The 17,428-nt window shown below is 48.1% G+C and overlaps 1 protein-coding gene across 1 annotated transcript; it reads left to right on the forward strand.

Annotated features, from left to right (window-relative positions):
- Positions 1-8,251: 8,251 nt before the first annotated feature.
- On the forward strand, positions 8,252-17,011 carry LOC118076222 (protein dbl-1-like). The gene is made up of 5 exons (XM_035098848.1): positions 8,252-8,382; positions 12,560-12,717; positions 14,240-14,314; positions 15,444-15,607; positions 16,898-17,011. The coding sequence occupies exons 1-5, from the start codon at positions 8,252-8,254 to the stop codon at positions 17,009-17,011; spliced, it is 642 nt and encodes a 213-aa protein (XP_034954739.1).
- The last annotated feature ends 417 nt before the right edge of the window (positions 17,012-17,428 follow it).

Consider the following 17,428-nt stretch of genomic DNA (forward strand, 5'->3'; position numbering starts at 1 on the left):
CACATTAAGGAAAAGAAACCGAAATGCCCTGGTGGGTCACACCTGTGGCTTCGAGCGATGGCTGTCCCTTTGCTTGCTGGGCGCCACCTGTGCTTGCGGCGGGTTCTCAACCTTCTCTCTCCCCCCCGCATCTCTGTCTGGGCCCAGCCACCGCAGTCCCACACTTGGCAGGACTGCTTTCTTGAGGAATCAAGCTCATTTTCTTGGACACAGCTTATGTGAAGTTTAGTTGATACCTGGCCTTTGATGAGCATTGGTTCAAATTTCCAGGGCACTTCCCTGCCACTTTGGGGGTCTCCAGACTGTCATTTTGTAGAATTGTAGAGTTGGAAGGGCCTCCAAGAGTATTATTATTATTATTATTATTATTATTATTATTATTATTATTACCCTGCGCTCCAAAAAATATACTATTTGCTGTTGTTTAGTCATGTCCGACTCTTCATGACCCCATGGACCATAGCACACCAGGCACTCCTGTCTTGCACTGCCTCCCGCAGTTTGGTCAAACTCATGTTGGTGGCTTCGAGAACACTGTCCAACCATCTCGTCCTCTGTCATCCCCTTCTCCTTGTGCCCTCCATCTTTCCCAACATCAGGGTCTTTTCCAGGGAGTCTTCTCTTCTCATGAGGTGGCCAGAGTATTGGAGCCTCAGCTTCAGGATCTGTCCTTCCAGTGAGCACTCAGGGCTGATTTCCTTCAGAATGGATAGGTTTGATCTTCTTGCAGTCCATGGGACTCTCAAGAGTCTCCTCCAGCACCATAATTCAAAAGCATCAATTCTTCGGCGATCAGCCTTCTTTATGGTCCAGCTCTCACTTCCATACATCACTACTGGGAAAACCATAACTTTAACTAAATGGACCTTTGTCGGCAAGGTGATGTCTCTGCTTTTTAAGATGCTGTCTAGGTTTGTCATTGCAGTCGTCTTTTAATTTCGTGACTGCTATAACCATCTGCAGTGATCATGTGGAATGCCCTCCCACCAGAGGTCAAAGACAACAACAATTACCAGACCTTTAGAAGGCATCTCAAGGCAGCCCTGTTTAGGGAAGCTTTTAATGTTTGATTTCTGTATTTTAATGTTTTGTTGGAAGCCGCCCAGAGTGGCTGGGGGAACCCGGCCAGATGGGCGGGGCATAAATAATTTATTATTATTATTATTATTATTATTATTATTATTATTATTATTATGGAGCCCAATAAAGTAAAATCTCTCACTGCCTCCATTTCTTCCCCTTCTATTTGCCAGGAGGTGGGACCAGTGGCCATGAATATACTATACAAACATAATAAAACGTCAACCATTTAAAAATTCCTGATACAGGGCTGCCTTCAGATGTCTTCTAAAAGCTGTGTAGTTCTTTTGTCTCCTTGACATATGATGGGAAGCTGCCACTGCCGAGAAGGCCCCCTCTGCCCGATTCCCTGTAACTTCAGTTATTGCAGCGAGAGCTCAGGCGCAAGCAGGAAAAGGGCAGGTTGACCCCTTACTCCCTTCCTGTGCTCCCGAGGAAGATCTGTAGTGCCACTGCTCAGTCGGTAGAGCATGAGACTCTTAATCCCAGGGTCGTGGGTTCGAACCCCACACTGGACAAAAAGTTCCTGCATTGGACTAGATGACCCTTGTGGTCGCTTCCAACTCTATAATGCTATGATTCTTTGAACGGAGTGCAGGGTGGAAATTTTCCGCAATGCAAACACTTGATCATCCGCAACCTCAGCTGATGCAATTTTCAGTTTGAAAAGACAAACCTACTGCACACTTAAGGTGTTAAAAACAAGATACTTTTAGAGTCAAAAGCTTGGCCCTGAGAGGATGTGGTTTACAAGTTTGCCAGCTAATTGCAGGGAAAAAATGCAGCCTGACTCTTCTGCCTCTGGCAGCTGTTTGTTCTGCAGAAATGAGGACGGCCCTTGCAACCCAGACAAAGGCATTTTCATTGATTAGGCATGTGGGTTTTAGTCCATGGATATATCCAGCCCCAGGACATCCCTTTTGCCTCCTCCACACCCTGTGAAATTCACACTTCTCTGTATTTTGCAATGCAGTTCTTCAGTCAAGGCATTTATTTATTTTTAAGAACAAACACAAACTCATATTAGGGGTAGTAAAGGTAAAGGTAAAGGGACCCCTGACCATTAGGTCCAGTCGTGACCGACTCTGGGGTTGCGCGCTCATCTCGCATTATTGGCTGAGGGAGCCGGCGTACAGCTTCCAGGTCATGTGGCCAGCATGACAAAGCCGCTTCTGGCAAACCAGAGCAGCACATGGAAACACCGTTTACCTTCCCGCTGTAGCGGTTCCTATTTATCTACTTGCACTTTGACGTGCTTTCGAACTGCTAGGTTGGCAGGAGCTGGGACCGAGCAACGGGAGCTCACCCCGTCACAGGGATTCGAACCGCCGACCTTCTGATCAGCAAGCCCTAGGCTCAGTGGTTTAACCCAAATGTGCATTAGGTAAAATTGACAGCATTAAGAGAAATCTGCTCTGAAATGATAGATAATTTTAACAAGGACTCTTTAAATAATTGCAAATCGATGTTGAAATATAGAGAGTTGGTTTTAAGACTGTAAAAACAAGAAACAAAAACAAACAGATCCACCCATTCTTAGCTGCAAGTTCCCCATCCCAAGCAGGATACAAGCAGATTTTCTGTTAGATGAATCACATGATGAGGACAAAAAGATGGAGAAGAACAGACTCCGATTCTGGACTTTTCAGAGGAAAGGACAACTCCATGTATGGCCCAAACTGACAAACTGCTCACTTAAAGCTTGTGCCCTAGCTGTGGCTGCTCCTGACCGCACCTACTCGCTGGGTCATCACCTTGTCGTGGTGAGTGGGCTTGCATGTTCCTATGACCCTTGTGGGCAAAGCCCTCGGGAATCTCGTACTCCCAGCAGGGTCACCCAAGATGGTAAGGTCAAAGGGAAGGAGCTAGACAAAGAATGATCCAAGAAGTCTTCAACGGCAGAACAGACGGATGATAACAAGCGGTATGTTACAACGGCTCTGACATTTATGTTACAACAGTATGTTACAACAGCTGTGACTTATAAACGCCATCTCCAACTCCTTCAAAGATTCCATCAACGGTGTCTCCGAAAATTTTTACACATAATAATAATAATAATAATAATAATAATAATAATAATAATATATTATTACTTATACCCCACCCATCTGGCTGGGTTTCCCCAGCCACTCTGGGCGGCTTCAAACAGAAACATTAAAATACACTAATTTCTTAAACATTAAAAGCCTCCCTAAACATCACTTGGGAAGACAGGCGAACTAATATCAGTGTACTGGAAGAAGCAAAGATCACCAGTGATGAAGCAATGATTCTTCAACATCAACTTCGTTGGACTGGTCATGTTGTGCGGATGCCTGATGATCGTCTTCCAAAGCAACTACTCTATTCTGAACTTAAAAATGGAAAGCGTAATGCTGGTGGTCAACAAAAGAGGTTTAAAGACTGTCTCAAGGCAAATCTTAAAAAATGTAGTATAAACACTGACAATTGGGCTCCAGTTGGACAACAGCCTTTACCAAAGGTGTCATGGGCTTTGAAGATGCTCGATCTCAGGACGCAAGGGAGAAATGTGCTAAGAGGAAGGCACGCTTGGCAAATCCACACCGTGATCAACTGCCGCCTGGAAACCAATGTCCCCACTGTGGAAGGACGTGTGGATACAGAACTGGCCTCCACACTCACTTGCGGTTCAAGAACCCGCCCCCCGCGAGAAATAAAGACACAGTGACACATGGTATTAGAGTTAATGGGTAGAATAAGGCCACAACTTTATTGGTTAGAGCAAGTGAGAGGTATTGGCTTAGGCATTGGACTCCCTAGCAAGCATGACTCCACCCCGCTCAGCGGGGGGTCATATTAGGTTAACACCCCGAGGGAGGAGCCTGTTGATGCAAATACAACTGAAAGCTCCCCCTGGTGTCACCGGGGGTCGTGCCATGGCCCTAGCCACTAGCATGGCGTAGGACGGGATCCACGACCGCTGGATCCCTTAAGGGGATACCCCTATAAGAGGAGGGTTGGATGATGGCCACAACCAGTCCTCGAACACACCAGACAACATATTCCAATGCCTACCGCCAAATATTGAAGAAGTTGTGACGAATTGCTACGAGGTAGGCGAAAAAAACCAAGAGGCCGGTGCCAATTAGCCAATTGGATAAAAAATTCCTACCAGGCCCCTTGGGCAACCAAGGCGACCAACCGAAGTCCATAGCAAGGTCAAAGCGAACACCCTAAGGGAAAACCTAAAGGGAGGGTGGGCGGGAGATCCGATGATGAGCAGCAGTGAAAAGGGGCGATCTGGAGGCTGCCACGCTTATTTGAAGGCACGTAACCCCGCCCACAACCTGGCCCTATTGGCCAGCCAGGGCTGTGCGCGCGGCAGCAGAATAGGCTGAGCAGGGGGCCGAACACGCCCCCCTGCTCGATGCATAGAGCGGGCCCCGCCAGCAAATTCCCCCCTCCCTGAAGAGGAGGGATCTTACGGACCCATTGTTAAAACCGTGTTTATGGAAGACAATATTACTCGGCTACAAGTGATCACCAAAGAAGAAGCTCCTGACCGCAGCTGCCCACGACCTCCCACCTGGACTGCTGCAAGGCGCTCTACTTGGCGCTGCCCTTGAAGATGGTGCCAAATGTAGCTGCCACATTGGCGAGTGGGGCAGCCCAATGGCACTGTGGGTCATCGCCAGCCCCAAAGTCTTGTGCCGGCTGCCAGTGAGCTACGGGGTCCAGTTCAAGGTGTTCTACTTAAAAATGTGACGGTGACTCTGTTTGGAGGAGCTGTAGCTCAGGGACAGGACATCTGCTTTGCATGCAGAAGGTCCCAGCTGTACAAGTTGGGGCTGGGAACATCCCATCTGAAACCCTGGAGAGGTGCTGCCGGTCAGTTTTAGACCATACTAAGCTAGATGGACTAGGGGCCTAACAGTGTAAGGCAGTTTCCTATGTTCCTATTCTTGATATTTCAGTTGGTAGAGTGTGAGACTCTCAATCTCAGGGTTGTGGCTTCGTGTCCTGTGTTTTTTTTGGGGGGGGGGATATTCCTGCGTTGTAGGGAGTTGGGACTAGATGACCCTCAGGGTCCCTTCCAACTCTACAATTCTAAATCCCGTCCTGACAGCACCGCTGTTCCCTCTGCCCATCTGTATCGCAAAGCGCTAGATAATTCCTTTTATTATTATTATTTAATAATAATAAAAAGAGACTATTCAGAGAGAAGGGCCCGGATTATCTTCAAAAGAGCCAGGCACCCACAGACTGGTCCCCCATCTTGTCCGCCCCCCCCCCAGCCATGGCTGCAGCTAATTTAATGCTTCAGTCCAGTTAGCAACTCTTCCCCCCCCCTTCCCACCCTCAGCCCTTGATGTGAAGACCTTGGAAGCAGGTGCAGTGAGTTTTGTCTGCGGACGGCTAATCTCCTAGCAGATTCCACCCTTCAGTCATGTTGCTCCCCCCATCCCGCACACACTTTTTTTCATGCATACATACCGCCCCCCCTCCCCAAGTCAACCTGGGACGCTATTTATAGGCTAAGGAGACAAGAGTTCCCTGTTAACGCAGGAATGTCTCGCTTTTTAGGAGGGGGAGAAAAGGGAAAAGAGAAGTCGAGGTCTCCTCCTCGCCCCCCCCCCACCTGTCAGATGAAAGCAGGCAGTGTTTCTTGGGTTTATTTTTAATAAGGAATGAAAGAGGGAACCCCCCCCCCCACACGTAAAAGCAACCTTGGCTAGGAGGACATTCACTACCTCTAGATGAAAAAAAATTAAAAAAATAAAAATGCTTCTGGGTCATTGAAAGATTCAAGATTCAATAATAGCTAACTTATTAACGGCTGCAAAAAAATCTGCATAGCTAAAATCTGGAAAATAACATATTTTAGGAGGACTTGGCGACGATCAATGAATTTTGGAGTGAAGGACATGACTGATTGTGCTCTCAAACAACAAATTATATGACAAGGTGCTAACATGTGTCTTTCCGTTATTGTAAATATCTTTTTCTTTGTCCTCTTTTATTATTATTTTTGCAAAGCTTGATCTTTGTATCTACTGAGTAAACATTTTAAGCAATTTAAACAAAAAACCCTTCCTTGGCTGGATCAGACCAAAGGCCCATTCTAGCCTTTTTACCTCCAATAGTGTAGCCTTCACACAAGCAGGGCCTGTGGTTTTGTTATTCACATCAATCATGTACACAGGATACACTGCCTCCGAAAAAGGAGGGTTTGTTGTGGCTAAAAGCAATTGATGGGGTTATAGCAGCCAGGGCTGCCTCTAGGTCTGAAGGGGTCTCATCCAAGTGGTCAGGACGATATGGGGCCTCACGGAAAGTTAAAAGTGGTGGGTTTTACAAAAGCAATGAAGTAATCTTTTTATTGAAAACTGGAGTACTTTCATCATGTACTGAAACTGCAAAACACTTTTTTAATGGTGCAACACACACACACACACACACACACACACACACACACACACACAATATGATAATGCAATAAATTTTCCTTTTCTGGAAATAAAAAGAAAAGGAGTCAGGTATGAATTATGTAATACATTTAGTCAGAACTGAAGATAAACAGTCTTGAATTGTTTCTGTTTTAAAGTAATCTGCAAAGACTAAATAACTTCTCCATAAATATTTACATCAGACTTAAGATTTGACTCTCATAAAGCAAATCGAAAAAGCTTCCCCCCCCACCAACGAATAAATTAATAAATAACAAAAATGATTGTAATAAGCTTCTTTTTTCTAAGTGGGTCTTTCTTCATTGGTCGTAATCTTACATTTACGACAACGTCCCAGAGTGATTGTATTTAGTGGTCTCTGGTGCATTGTGGGGAATTTAAAGTGATGGGCAGAGGTGGAACATTCCCTTTTGCAGAGGACAGTCCTCTCTCTAAGGCAGGCACCCCCAAACTTCGGCCCTCCAGATGTTTTGGACTACAGTTCCCATCTTCCCCGACCACTGGTCCTGTTAGCTAGGGATCATGGGAGTTGTAGGCCAAAACATCTGGAGGGCCGCAGTTTGGGGGTGCCTGCTCTAAGGCGTCAATGCTCTTGTGAAGGGCTGTGCAGTCCAAGGGTTGTATCCATTGTTAGTACTGCTCAGTAGACCCATCAAGCAATAACAGGGGGAAGGAAAAGGTATTGGGTTTTTTGCCTGCCTGCCCCACAGCCTTACTCCCTTATTCTGCCTCTATGTAGGAGCTACAACTTTTTGAGGTGGGAGCAGAGACATGTACCCCAGAAACAGGCTGTCTACGCAGAACCTCAGAGCTTGCTGGCCTTCCCACTGCCTTGCTTCCTGCCCACATCCTCAGCGACAGCAGCTGAAGCAAGGCCGGCGGAAGACATTTGGCACCTGAGGCGAACCACAAAATGGCACCCCCTTTCCTTCAGGGAAGAAGGGGTGAATGAAGGTGTCAAATGAACCTTATCTGACAGCTGAACTGTCAATCAAAGGCCGTGGCAGGAGTGGGGGAAAGGCCCGTCCTGAATCACGATGGATGGATAGCCCACCCCCAGAGGGCAGCCAGCCCTAAAGGTGGCAGGAGGCCGATGTTGTTCTTAGGTTCATTAATGCAGCGAGACACAATCTTGTCTCTGAAACACCCAGGCTGAGGTAAAATACGAGGTTTTTAAGCCGCCACCATGGAATCCAACAGGTCCAATGCAGCAGAAATGTTCTCCCACACAGCCCCCCATTGAAATGAACGGGAGCTGCACCAGGTGCAGTTGTTTGGTTTTTGTTATTTTTAAAAGTACTCTGCTTATGCCCAGAAGTTCCTCTGCCCACCCTTCCAGAGTTGAGCTGGGCTATTTCAGGCATGTTCTTCTGACGCTGAATCTCAGCCCCTGGGTTTAATTTCCCCCGCCCCACACAAGGTAGGGTGTTTTTGTGGGAGGGCGAATGCTGGGCCACTGCCCCCAGAAGCTGGCGCGTGATGCTGCCTCTCCAGTTCCTCTCAAGGAAGGCACAAGCCTGCCTGTGAAAAATGCCAAGGTCACAGCAGTGTTGGGGGAGAGGCAGATAAAAGTGGGTTCTCACAGTCCCTCTGCTTCCATCCTTGCCCTGCCCAAGCCAGCTTCGCCCGCCTAGTCTAGCTGGCATTCTTGGCCAGGCTAGGCTACCCTGCACCCCCTCCGTTCTCTCCCCCCTGGCTTTGCCCCCCTGGCTTGGCGTGGCACCCTCCTGGCGTGCGCCATGTTCCACCTGGTGCTTGTGAGTGGGTTGCTGACAGGGGTGCCATCGTGGGGGTCCTTCGCCCTCCTCCAGGAGTCCAGCCTTGATGAGGAACAGCCGCTCGAGTCGTCTGTGGTTACCCTCGACGAGAGGTAAGCAGCTGGCCATATCCTTCTGCGGTTGCAATTTGGGAATACTATCTGGTGAGGTGGCTGAACCTGGGGGGAAGACTGATTTAATACCTACCCTACACCTAAAGTCTGAAGCTCCCTGGGTGGCTCCCCCCCCTTCCAACCTGGCCTACTTCGCAAGATTGCTGTGATTATGAAAATGGGAGTTGGGAGAGGGGGGAGTGTTGTGTTGTCTTGAAAGAAACGGGTGCACGGCTGGTCCACTGGGACACGAGGACAGGTGGGAAGAGGTTGTTACTTAGCGTAACAAAAAAAGACTGTGGGATCAGGGGAGTGGGGAAAAAATTGCATGCAGAAGGTCCCAGGTTCAATCCCCAGGGTTGAGATCCTGGTGAGGGTCTCATCATCTGCTTTCATTGCAGAAGCTCCTAGGTTCAGTCTTTTTCCCCCCCCCTTCCAGTCTTGCACATCTCCCGGTACAGCTGCAGGAGACCCCTTGCTGCCAGACTGCCAATGGCCTGACTCAGTACGGTGCAGTTTCGTATGCTCCCCCAAGCGGAAAAGTTACAGGGGACACGGCAGAGATTTTTGAAATGATGCAAACTGCAGAGTTTGTGGAAACAGAGATACTTTGCTGGCGGTTGTTCCTCTTCCCACAGCCAGCTTGGCAGAGGCTTCAGAACAGACAGAACCCATGCTTCCATCACGCCTGGTTAACTTACAGACCTCTCTGCCACAATTCATGTCACCGGAGGCTGCCTTTAAATAATAATAATAATAATGAAAATTAATTAGACAACTTGCTGAGGACCATAGATGAGTCTTAGACATCCTGGCTAAATTAATCTCCCATGGTCAGGGGCAAGCTATCCTAGGACATTGCCAGCTGCTGGGGATGAACATCAGGGAATGGCTATTGCCTTCATAACATGCTTGCTAGGGTCCCAAAGGTGGTGGGAGCAGGATCCTGGACTAGGCGGCCCTTTTCGTCTGATCCAGCATAAGCTTGTGCAGCATTTTCCCACGGGTGTTTACTTGGAAGCAAACTCTGTCGCGTTTGAAAGAGGCTTACAAAGTTTGCAAAGGATTTGCATTGCAGCTGCAGTCTTTTAAAGTGCAGTCCTAACCGTGCCTACTCAGAAGTAAGTCCTACCGAATGCAATGGGAACTCAGCAAGCTCCCTTATATTGAGTCAGGCCACTGTTCCAACACACGGATTGGCAGCTCTCCAGGATTTCAAGGCAAGGGGACATTGCAAGCTGTACATGGAGAGGTAGGGCACGACTGATTCTGGGCTTTTCTGCTTGCAAAGCAGATGCTCTACCAATGAGCCACAGCCCTTCCCCAATGGGGCTGCCACCTACAGAAAAGTGGGGTGAGGATTAATATTAATAATAATTTTATTATTTTTTACCCTGCCCATCTGGCTGGGTTTCCCCAGCCACTTTGGGCAACTTCCAGCACATATAAAAACATAATAAGAGAGTTCTGGGGGTCTTTTCCCTTGCTGTTGCTACAGCCAACAAAACAGTCCAATCCCACATGTAATCCTCAGTAGTAAGCCCCAATGAGTTCAATGGGACTTCCTCCCAGGTGAGTAGGCATGTAGGATTGTGTCCGAAAAGGGCTCTCGTTGGGAGGAATCCATTTGAACTTATCCCTGCCGCTTTCTGCTAGCACAGCTTGCTTCATTGCAGACCAACTAGTCCAGCCAACTCATCCTTGTGGGACAGCCAGCATGGTTGCCTTGCATATAAACCACCTTGTGGCTTGTGCAAAAGGCAGAATACCGTAACTATCTCCTAGACAGAGAATCACTATTAGGGAAGAAACCTTAGCCAGTCAGTGTAGGCAGTATTGAGTTAGATGGACCTGCTTTTTTCCTGTGAGCACAGTAACAATTTTAAAGGATGTTAAAGCAACCATGGCCACGCTGGTCAGCAGCACCAGCTTGGCGGGAAAGATAAGTGCATGCACTGCTTGCAAAGAGGATTATTTCGGCTAAATGTTAGGGGGAAACGTCTTAACCATAAGTACTCTTTGACGGTGGAACAGGCTTCCTCCTTGGGAGGTGGCATGCTGTCCTTTGCTGGAGAGGCTGGGCACAGGCTGTCAGGGATGCTGTCATAGAATTGTAAGTTGAAAGGGATCCCTGGGGGTCATCTATTCCAACCCCCTGCAATGCAGGGATCTCAACCATGACAGATGGCCCCCCAACCTCTGCTTAGAAACCTCCAAGGAAGGAGTAGATAGTTAACTAGTCAGCCCCCCTGAACTCCAGATGTTTGCTTGGGTGGCTTTGCCCCTGAATCACACCCCAATATTAATTCAGGGAAGGCTCCAGGTTCTCCTGCCTGAAACTCTGGAGCGCTGCTGCCAGCCAGTGTTGACAATACTGAGCTAATAGAGGACAGGACAGCTCCCTCTATACCTGTGCTGCTCCGAAGTCAATCAGGCTGTTAGAAATCCAGGAGCCCCTTCCAGATCAGAAATGGCCTCCTTAGCCTGTTCTGCTTCATTAATTAATTAAAATTAAAATTATAAAAATAAATTATAAAAAATAAAATTATAAAAATAAATTATAAAAATAAAATTATTTTGGGTGAGGAGGGTTGTGTAGCTAATGTCGAAGGTGGAGAACTGCGTTGCAGAGAGAGGACAGAAAAGGCCACCTGTAATTTGTTGTAGTCAAACCTCTGTATGGTGCTGGGGGCTGAGCTAAAACAGAGAGAGGAGGCTCAATCTGGAGGACAGTGTTGTGGTGGAAGGGAAAGCACAATCCTTTTAGAAAAGGATGTATTCAGCAGGTTATCTGAGTAACAATAGGAATTGGAAACAAGGGATGTCTCTCTCCGTTTGTTTAGTCTCCTGCTTGTTCAGTAAACTGGATGCCAGTTTCCCAGCCAGCCTCTGCTCCTCTGTTTTGTAATCGCAGCTTTATTGGCAGATATTAGAGGGGGGAATGCATCCCCTGCTAATTCCTCGCCCGTCAAGCTGCTGTTAAAAGCAGAAGAGCAGTTAGGGCCATGTTGTTTTGTTGTTGTTGGCAACCTCAGAAGGGATTGCTCCTGTGCCTATGGGGCGGATGAGTCTGCCCCATTTTGTCTCAGCTTCTCATTTTTCTAATCTTCAGTTTGCAACATTTCCCCAGCAGTTTGCAATTTATTGGAAAAGTCTTCATAAAAACAGCCAGCTTTTACTGCACAATTCTCCTAATATACAAATCTCTGCAAGCAATTTGCCCTAAAATTAATGCGGCTTTGTATACCGCTTTCAACAATATGTGTGCATTCTGCTGCACACTTTCCCCAATACAGTTTTGTGCAATTTTGTTGTTGTTGGAGAACTGTTGGACTAGGGCTTGGGAGACCAGAGTTCTAATCCCAGCCCTGCCATGAAGCTCACCGGGTGACTGTGAACTAATCACTGCCTCTCACCCTAACCTACCTCACAGGGTTGTTGTGAAGATAAAATGAGCTTTTTGGAGGAAAGAAGGTGTCGTAAGATTTGTTTCACATATTGCTTCAGGAAACCCAAATTAGATAGGCTCCTGCGATAATGCAAACTGAACCTAATTTCTCCCTTGCTGCGAGAAGCCAAGTTACAGGGAACCAGGCAGAGGGCCTTCTCGATAGTGGCACCCGCCCTGTGGAACGCCCTCCCACCAGATGTCAAAGAGAAAAACAACTACCAGACTTTTAGAGGACATCTGAAGGCAGCCCTGTTTAGGGAAGCTTTTAATGTTTAATAAATTAATGTATTTTAATATTTCTGTTGGAAGCCGCCCAGAGTGGCTGGGGAAACCCAGCCAGATGGGCGGGGTATAAATAATAAATTATTGTTATCATTATTATACCTGTGCCTTTTTGCACACGTCACCTCTCCTGCAAGGGTGAGAGAAGTCTTCCCCGCTAATGAAACCCATGCTGTGCTTGTGTGGTTTTGAAAGCTCAAACAGAAGTGGCATTGCAACAGCAGAGCGACATATGAAGCTGTCTCCTATTGACTCAGACCATTGGTCCATCTAGCTCAGTAATGTCCACACTGGCTGGCAGCGTCTCTCCCTAGCTGGAGATGCCATCGGGGGTTGAACCTGGCGCCTTCTGCATGCAAAGCAGGTGATCTGCCCTTCCCCAAGCAACATTGGCAAGCTGTAGAACCTGTAGCTGATCTCTGACTGTTCTGTATCCTCCAACAGCTGCAGGGAGCGGGTCCTCCAGGAAGTGGGCTCTGCTACGCTCCGGTTGCTCCGGTTGGCCAGCCCCCCCAGGATCGCAGGTGGCACAAGGAGGCAGGCGCATGAAGCTTGGGAAATGATGGAACTGCCGGACCTGTCCAGTGGGGGGCAGCATTTCAGTGAGTCTTTATTCCCACCCCACTTCTGCACTTCACCTTGACCTGCCCATTTACCCCAACCCCAAGGCCGGGGTTTGGTCAGCACTGAGCCTGGGCTCCAGGATCTGCTTTCAACACCAAGGCTGCCCTGGAATTAGGGTTGCCAGACTCAATAGAGGACAGGACTCCTGTGCCTTTAATTGCCCTGCTCTTTAATTGCCCTGCTCACTTCCATACATCACTACTGGGAAAACCATAGCTTTAACTATACGGACCTTTGTCGGCAAGGTGATGTCTCTGCTTTTTAAGATGCTGTCTAGGTTTGTCATTGCTTTTCTCCCAAGAAGCAGGCGTCTTTTAATTTCGTGACTGCTGTCACCATCTGCAGTGATCAAGGAGCCCAAGAAAGTAAAATCTCTCACTGCCTCCATTTCTTCCCCTTCTATTTGCCAGGAGTTGATGGGACCAGTGGCCATGATCTTGGTTTTTTTGATGTTGAGCTTCAGACCATATTTTGCGCTCTCCTCTTTCACCCTCATTAAAAGGTTCTTTAATTCCTCCTCGCTTTCTGCCATCAAGGTTGTGTCATCTGCATATCTGAGGTTGTTGATATTTCTTCCGGCAATCTTAATTCCGGCTTGGGATTCATCTAGTCCAGCCTTTCGCATGATGAATTCTGCATATAAGTTAAATAAGCAGGGAGACAATATACAACCTTGTCGTACTCCTTTCCCAATTTTGAACCAATCAGTTGTTCCATATCCAGTTCTAACTGTAGCTTCTTGTCCCACATAGAGATTTCTCAGGAGACAGATGAGGTGATCAGGCACTCCCATTTCTTTAAGAACTTGCCAAAGTTTGCTGTGGTCGACACAGTCAAAGGCTTTTGCATAGTCAATGAAGCAGAAGTAGACGTTTTTCTGGAACTCTCTAGCTTTCTCCATAATCCAGCGCATGTTTGCTATTTGGTCTCTGGTTCCTCTGCCCTTTCGAAATCCAGCTTGCACTTCTGGGAGTTCTTGGTCCACATACTGCCTAAGCCTGCCTTGTAGAATTTTAAGCATAACCTTTGATCTACTAATTTAGATCAAAATAATGTGTGGAGTTCATATCCCGTCATGTGCTGCAATAAATCTATGCTTTGTTTTATTTTATTATTTTAATTTTTATTATTATAAAGTTTAATATTGCTTTTTATTTTGAATCAATATGGTGTGGGCCAACATAATCTTTTAAGTGCTTTGGGTCTCTAAAAGGTCTTAATTTGGCCCTGGGAGGGACATATTCAGCCTGCAACCTCGACTTTGGAACTGAGTGACTTTATGTCTACAGAATCAAGCCTAATGTTGGTATCCGTTTTAGGTTCCTTATCTCCCCAAAGCCCCCCCCCTGCCCCCAAAATCCTTTCTGTAACATCTTTGGCTGGGGAAGAATTCTGACAAACCCACAAACCTTACCACTATTTCATGGCCTTTTCCTTAGTCCTAATAATAAAGGAAATGCCTTTCCAATTTAATTCTTCCCCCACTTGTTCCCCAAACAGATCTTTCGTCCAATGAGACGCTGCTGGTCCGAAGAGAGAGCTGCACCCAAATTTCCCACTACGTCACGTTGGAAGGTAATGCTGCTAAGCCAGGGGTGGGGAGTCTTTTTTTTATCCGGAGAGCTGCGTTCCCTTCTAGACAACCTTCCAGTAGCCACAGGGCAGTGGTTGGCAATGCCAGAGGGAAAAGTGGCCGGGGGGGGGGGCAGCAAAGCTTCATTTGCACACCCACCCTTCTCTAGCCTCCCTCCAGGCAAGCAAGGGGGCATTATTGGGGCTGAATATAAGGGATGATTTCCCTCTGTTGGAAAGGAAGGGGAGATCTCAGGTCTCCCAGGGTTTCACAGAGGCAAAAGTGGAAGGTACACACCCTCCAACATTTCTCCGATGAGAATAAGGATGTCCTAAGGAAAAAGCGGGACATTCTGGGATCAAATCAGAAACCTGGACGGCTTCTGCAAACCCGGGACTGTCCCTGGAAAATAGGGACACTTGCCAAGAGCCTGAAGGAGCAATATAGCATCAACTTTGGGGGCCCCAGCCCCCTCAAATATTTTAGGGGGGGAGACTTTGGTCCCTAAGGGCCTGAAAGCCACCTTCAGGCCTGAGATTGCCCATCCCAGCTGGATAGTGGAGCCATTTAATTAAAAGCGAAGGAAACTAGGCACTTTTAAGAACCGACCTGGAAGAATATAGACAGTCTCCTCAGGTTCCGGTTTACGAATGCTAATGCACTCTACTCTGAAGCATTCCAGCAATTTTCGACTCTTACCTCCATTTTCTCAAGAGCATTACCCACAATGCACTTGTGGCAGCCATGTTTTCCACTTAAACTGTGGTGCCCCCTTGAGGGGTGAACTGCATGATACACTCGGGTGCCCATAATGGAGGCCCGAATGCGAAACAAATGCAGATTGGGAGAGGGCTCTAGAATGTAGAAATGGCAAGAGAGGGAGGGTGCTCTCACCTAACCCTTTTGTTTCAGCCTCAGGGGTAGGGGATCTGTCAGGCCCTACAACACTACAACTCCCATCGCCCCGTGACCATTAGCCATGCTGCTGGGGGCTGCTGGGAGTTGGAACCTTGCAAAAGTTCCCCAGATCTCAGGTCTCCCAGGGTTTCTTAGAGGCAAAAGTGGAAGGGCACCCACCACCTTTCCTGTATGTTCACCCACCTTTTCCTTCTGGACTTCCCCCTCCCCCAGATCTTGGCTGGCAAAACTGGGTGCTGCACCCTGTGTCCTTCGTCTTCACCCAGTGCCTAGGGTGCCGCTGCCACCGAAAGGGCAAGGCCCCTCCACTGCCCCTTTGGATTCAAGACTGCGGACTCGAGCAGCCGAGCCGTCGGCCGGATGGGGAAGCCAAGCAGGTACAGAGCGCCTCTCAGAGAGCCATATGAAATTAGGCTGAGGAACCACAGGTTGTGCACCTCCTGAGCTAGGCCTGTACAGTCTGCTCTGACCGGCAGTGCCTGTCCAGGGTCTAGGGCAGAGAAGGGCCCGTCTTTCCCAGCTCCTGCTCCCAGGGATTGAAGGTGTGACCTTCTGGGCTGCCAAGCAGGGGAATCTGCTCCTGACTAATTATGGGCCCTCCTTTGGGACATAGGAAGTTGTGGGGGGTATTCCTGGTGACCTAAACATTTCAGGGCACAATTCTGCAACATGCCAATTTATATCTAATGATGCAGATTTAGCTCAGATTTCAGAGCAAGGGCGGGGAGCGAACTCTGGCTCTTGCTGTCAAGATGCCAAGGGATGGATCTGGCCTTGATCACTGGCAGAGAAGTCTTTTCTGAGATGAATGAGATCCTTTTAATAATAATAATATAATAATAATTTATTATTTATACCCTGCCCATCTGGCTGGGTTTCCCCAGCCACTCTGGACGGCTTACAACAGAAGAATTAAATAAAACAATTAAACATTAAAAGCCTCCCTAAACAGGGCTGCCTTCAGATGTCTTCTAAAAATCTGGTAGCTGTTTTTCTCTTTGACATCTGATGGGAGGGCGTTCCACAGGACAGGCGCCACCACCGAGAAGGCCCTCTGCCTGATTCCCTGCAACCTGGCTTCTCGCAATGAGGGAATCGTCAGAAGGCCCTCGGCACTGGACCTCAGTGTCCGGGCAGAACGATGGGGGTGGAGACGCTCCTTCAGGTATACTGGACCTAGGCCATTTAGGGCTTTAAAGGTCAGCAATTACTGTATAGGGATGACCCTGGGGAGCTTCTGCTTGCAAAGCAGGGGCTAATTCCCACTGCGCTATAGTCCCTCCCCCAGGGAACCTAAGAAGCTGCCTTATCCCCATTCAGGCTATTTGTCTACATAACTCAGTATTGTCCACTTGGACTGGCAGCAGCTCCTTAGGGTCCTTGCTGTCCTCTTCCTGGCTGGGCCTTTTTAAGGGCTCCCTCTTGCGTTCTGGAGAGCGAAACAAGGCTAGGGGTGGCCCTCCGGTTATCTTTGGATGGTAATCGAATAAACTGTAACCAGGAAGCTGCTTTCTACTGAGCCAGATCCCTCTAGCGCAGTTTTGTCTACATTGCCCGGCAGCAGCTCTTCAGAGTTTCAGACAAGGGTCTCTCCCAGCCCTGCCTGCCTGGAGATGCCATCAAGGACTGAACCTGAGACCTTCCTCCTGCTGCTTCTCTCTCAACAGAGACACTGCTGCCAGACCCGCCGGGCACCGATGCCCTTCGTATTCTTCAAAGAGGACGGCTCGTTGGTCATTCGAGCAATCCGCTTGGAACGAGATTGCCACTGCCGCCCCTGAGGCTTTGCCCCCATCCTGGCTGGCGTAGAAGGCGCCCCACGCTGAGGGTGACGGGAATTTGCAACGGAGGACTGCTGGAGCATCAGCAGAGGGTGCCCCCAATTGGCAGTTGTCAATATTGGGGGCAGAGCAGTGGAAGAACCTTTCTCCCACAAGGGACATTAATGGGGTGAGAAGGGAGTCCATTTCTCTTCATGCTTGGTTGCTACAGAGGAATCCTCTGATCCAAATGGAATCGGAGAATACTATCCCCTTCACAAGTTGCTGGGACTACAACTTTACATTATCCATGCTATCCAGAGATGATGGGATTTGGAGTCCCAACAATTTCTGGAGGGGCACAGGTTCCTCATCCTGGAAACAAAAGATAACCATGTTGGAACCGATTTTGCTGTTGAAGGTCACCAAAGAATTGTG

Source organism: Zootoca vivipara, chromosome 17, assembly GCF_963506605.1.
Source record: "Zootoca vivipara chromosome 17, rZooViv1.1, whole genome shotgun sequence".
Classification (NCBI taxonomy): Eukaryota; Metazoa; Chordata; class Lepidosauria; order Squamata; family Lacertidae; genus Zootoca; species Zootoca vivipara.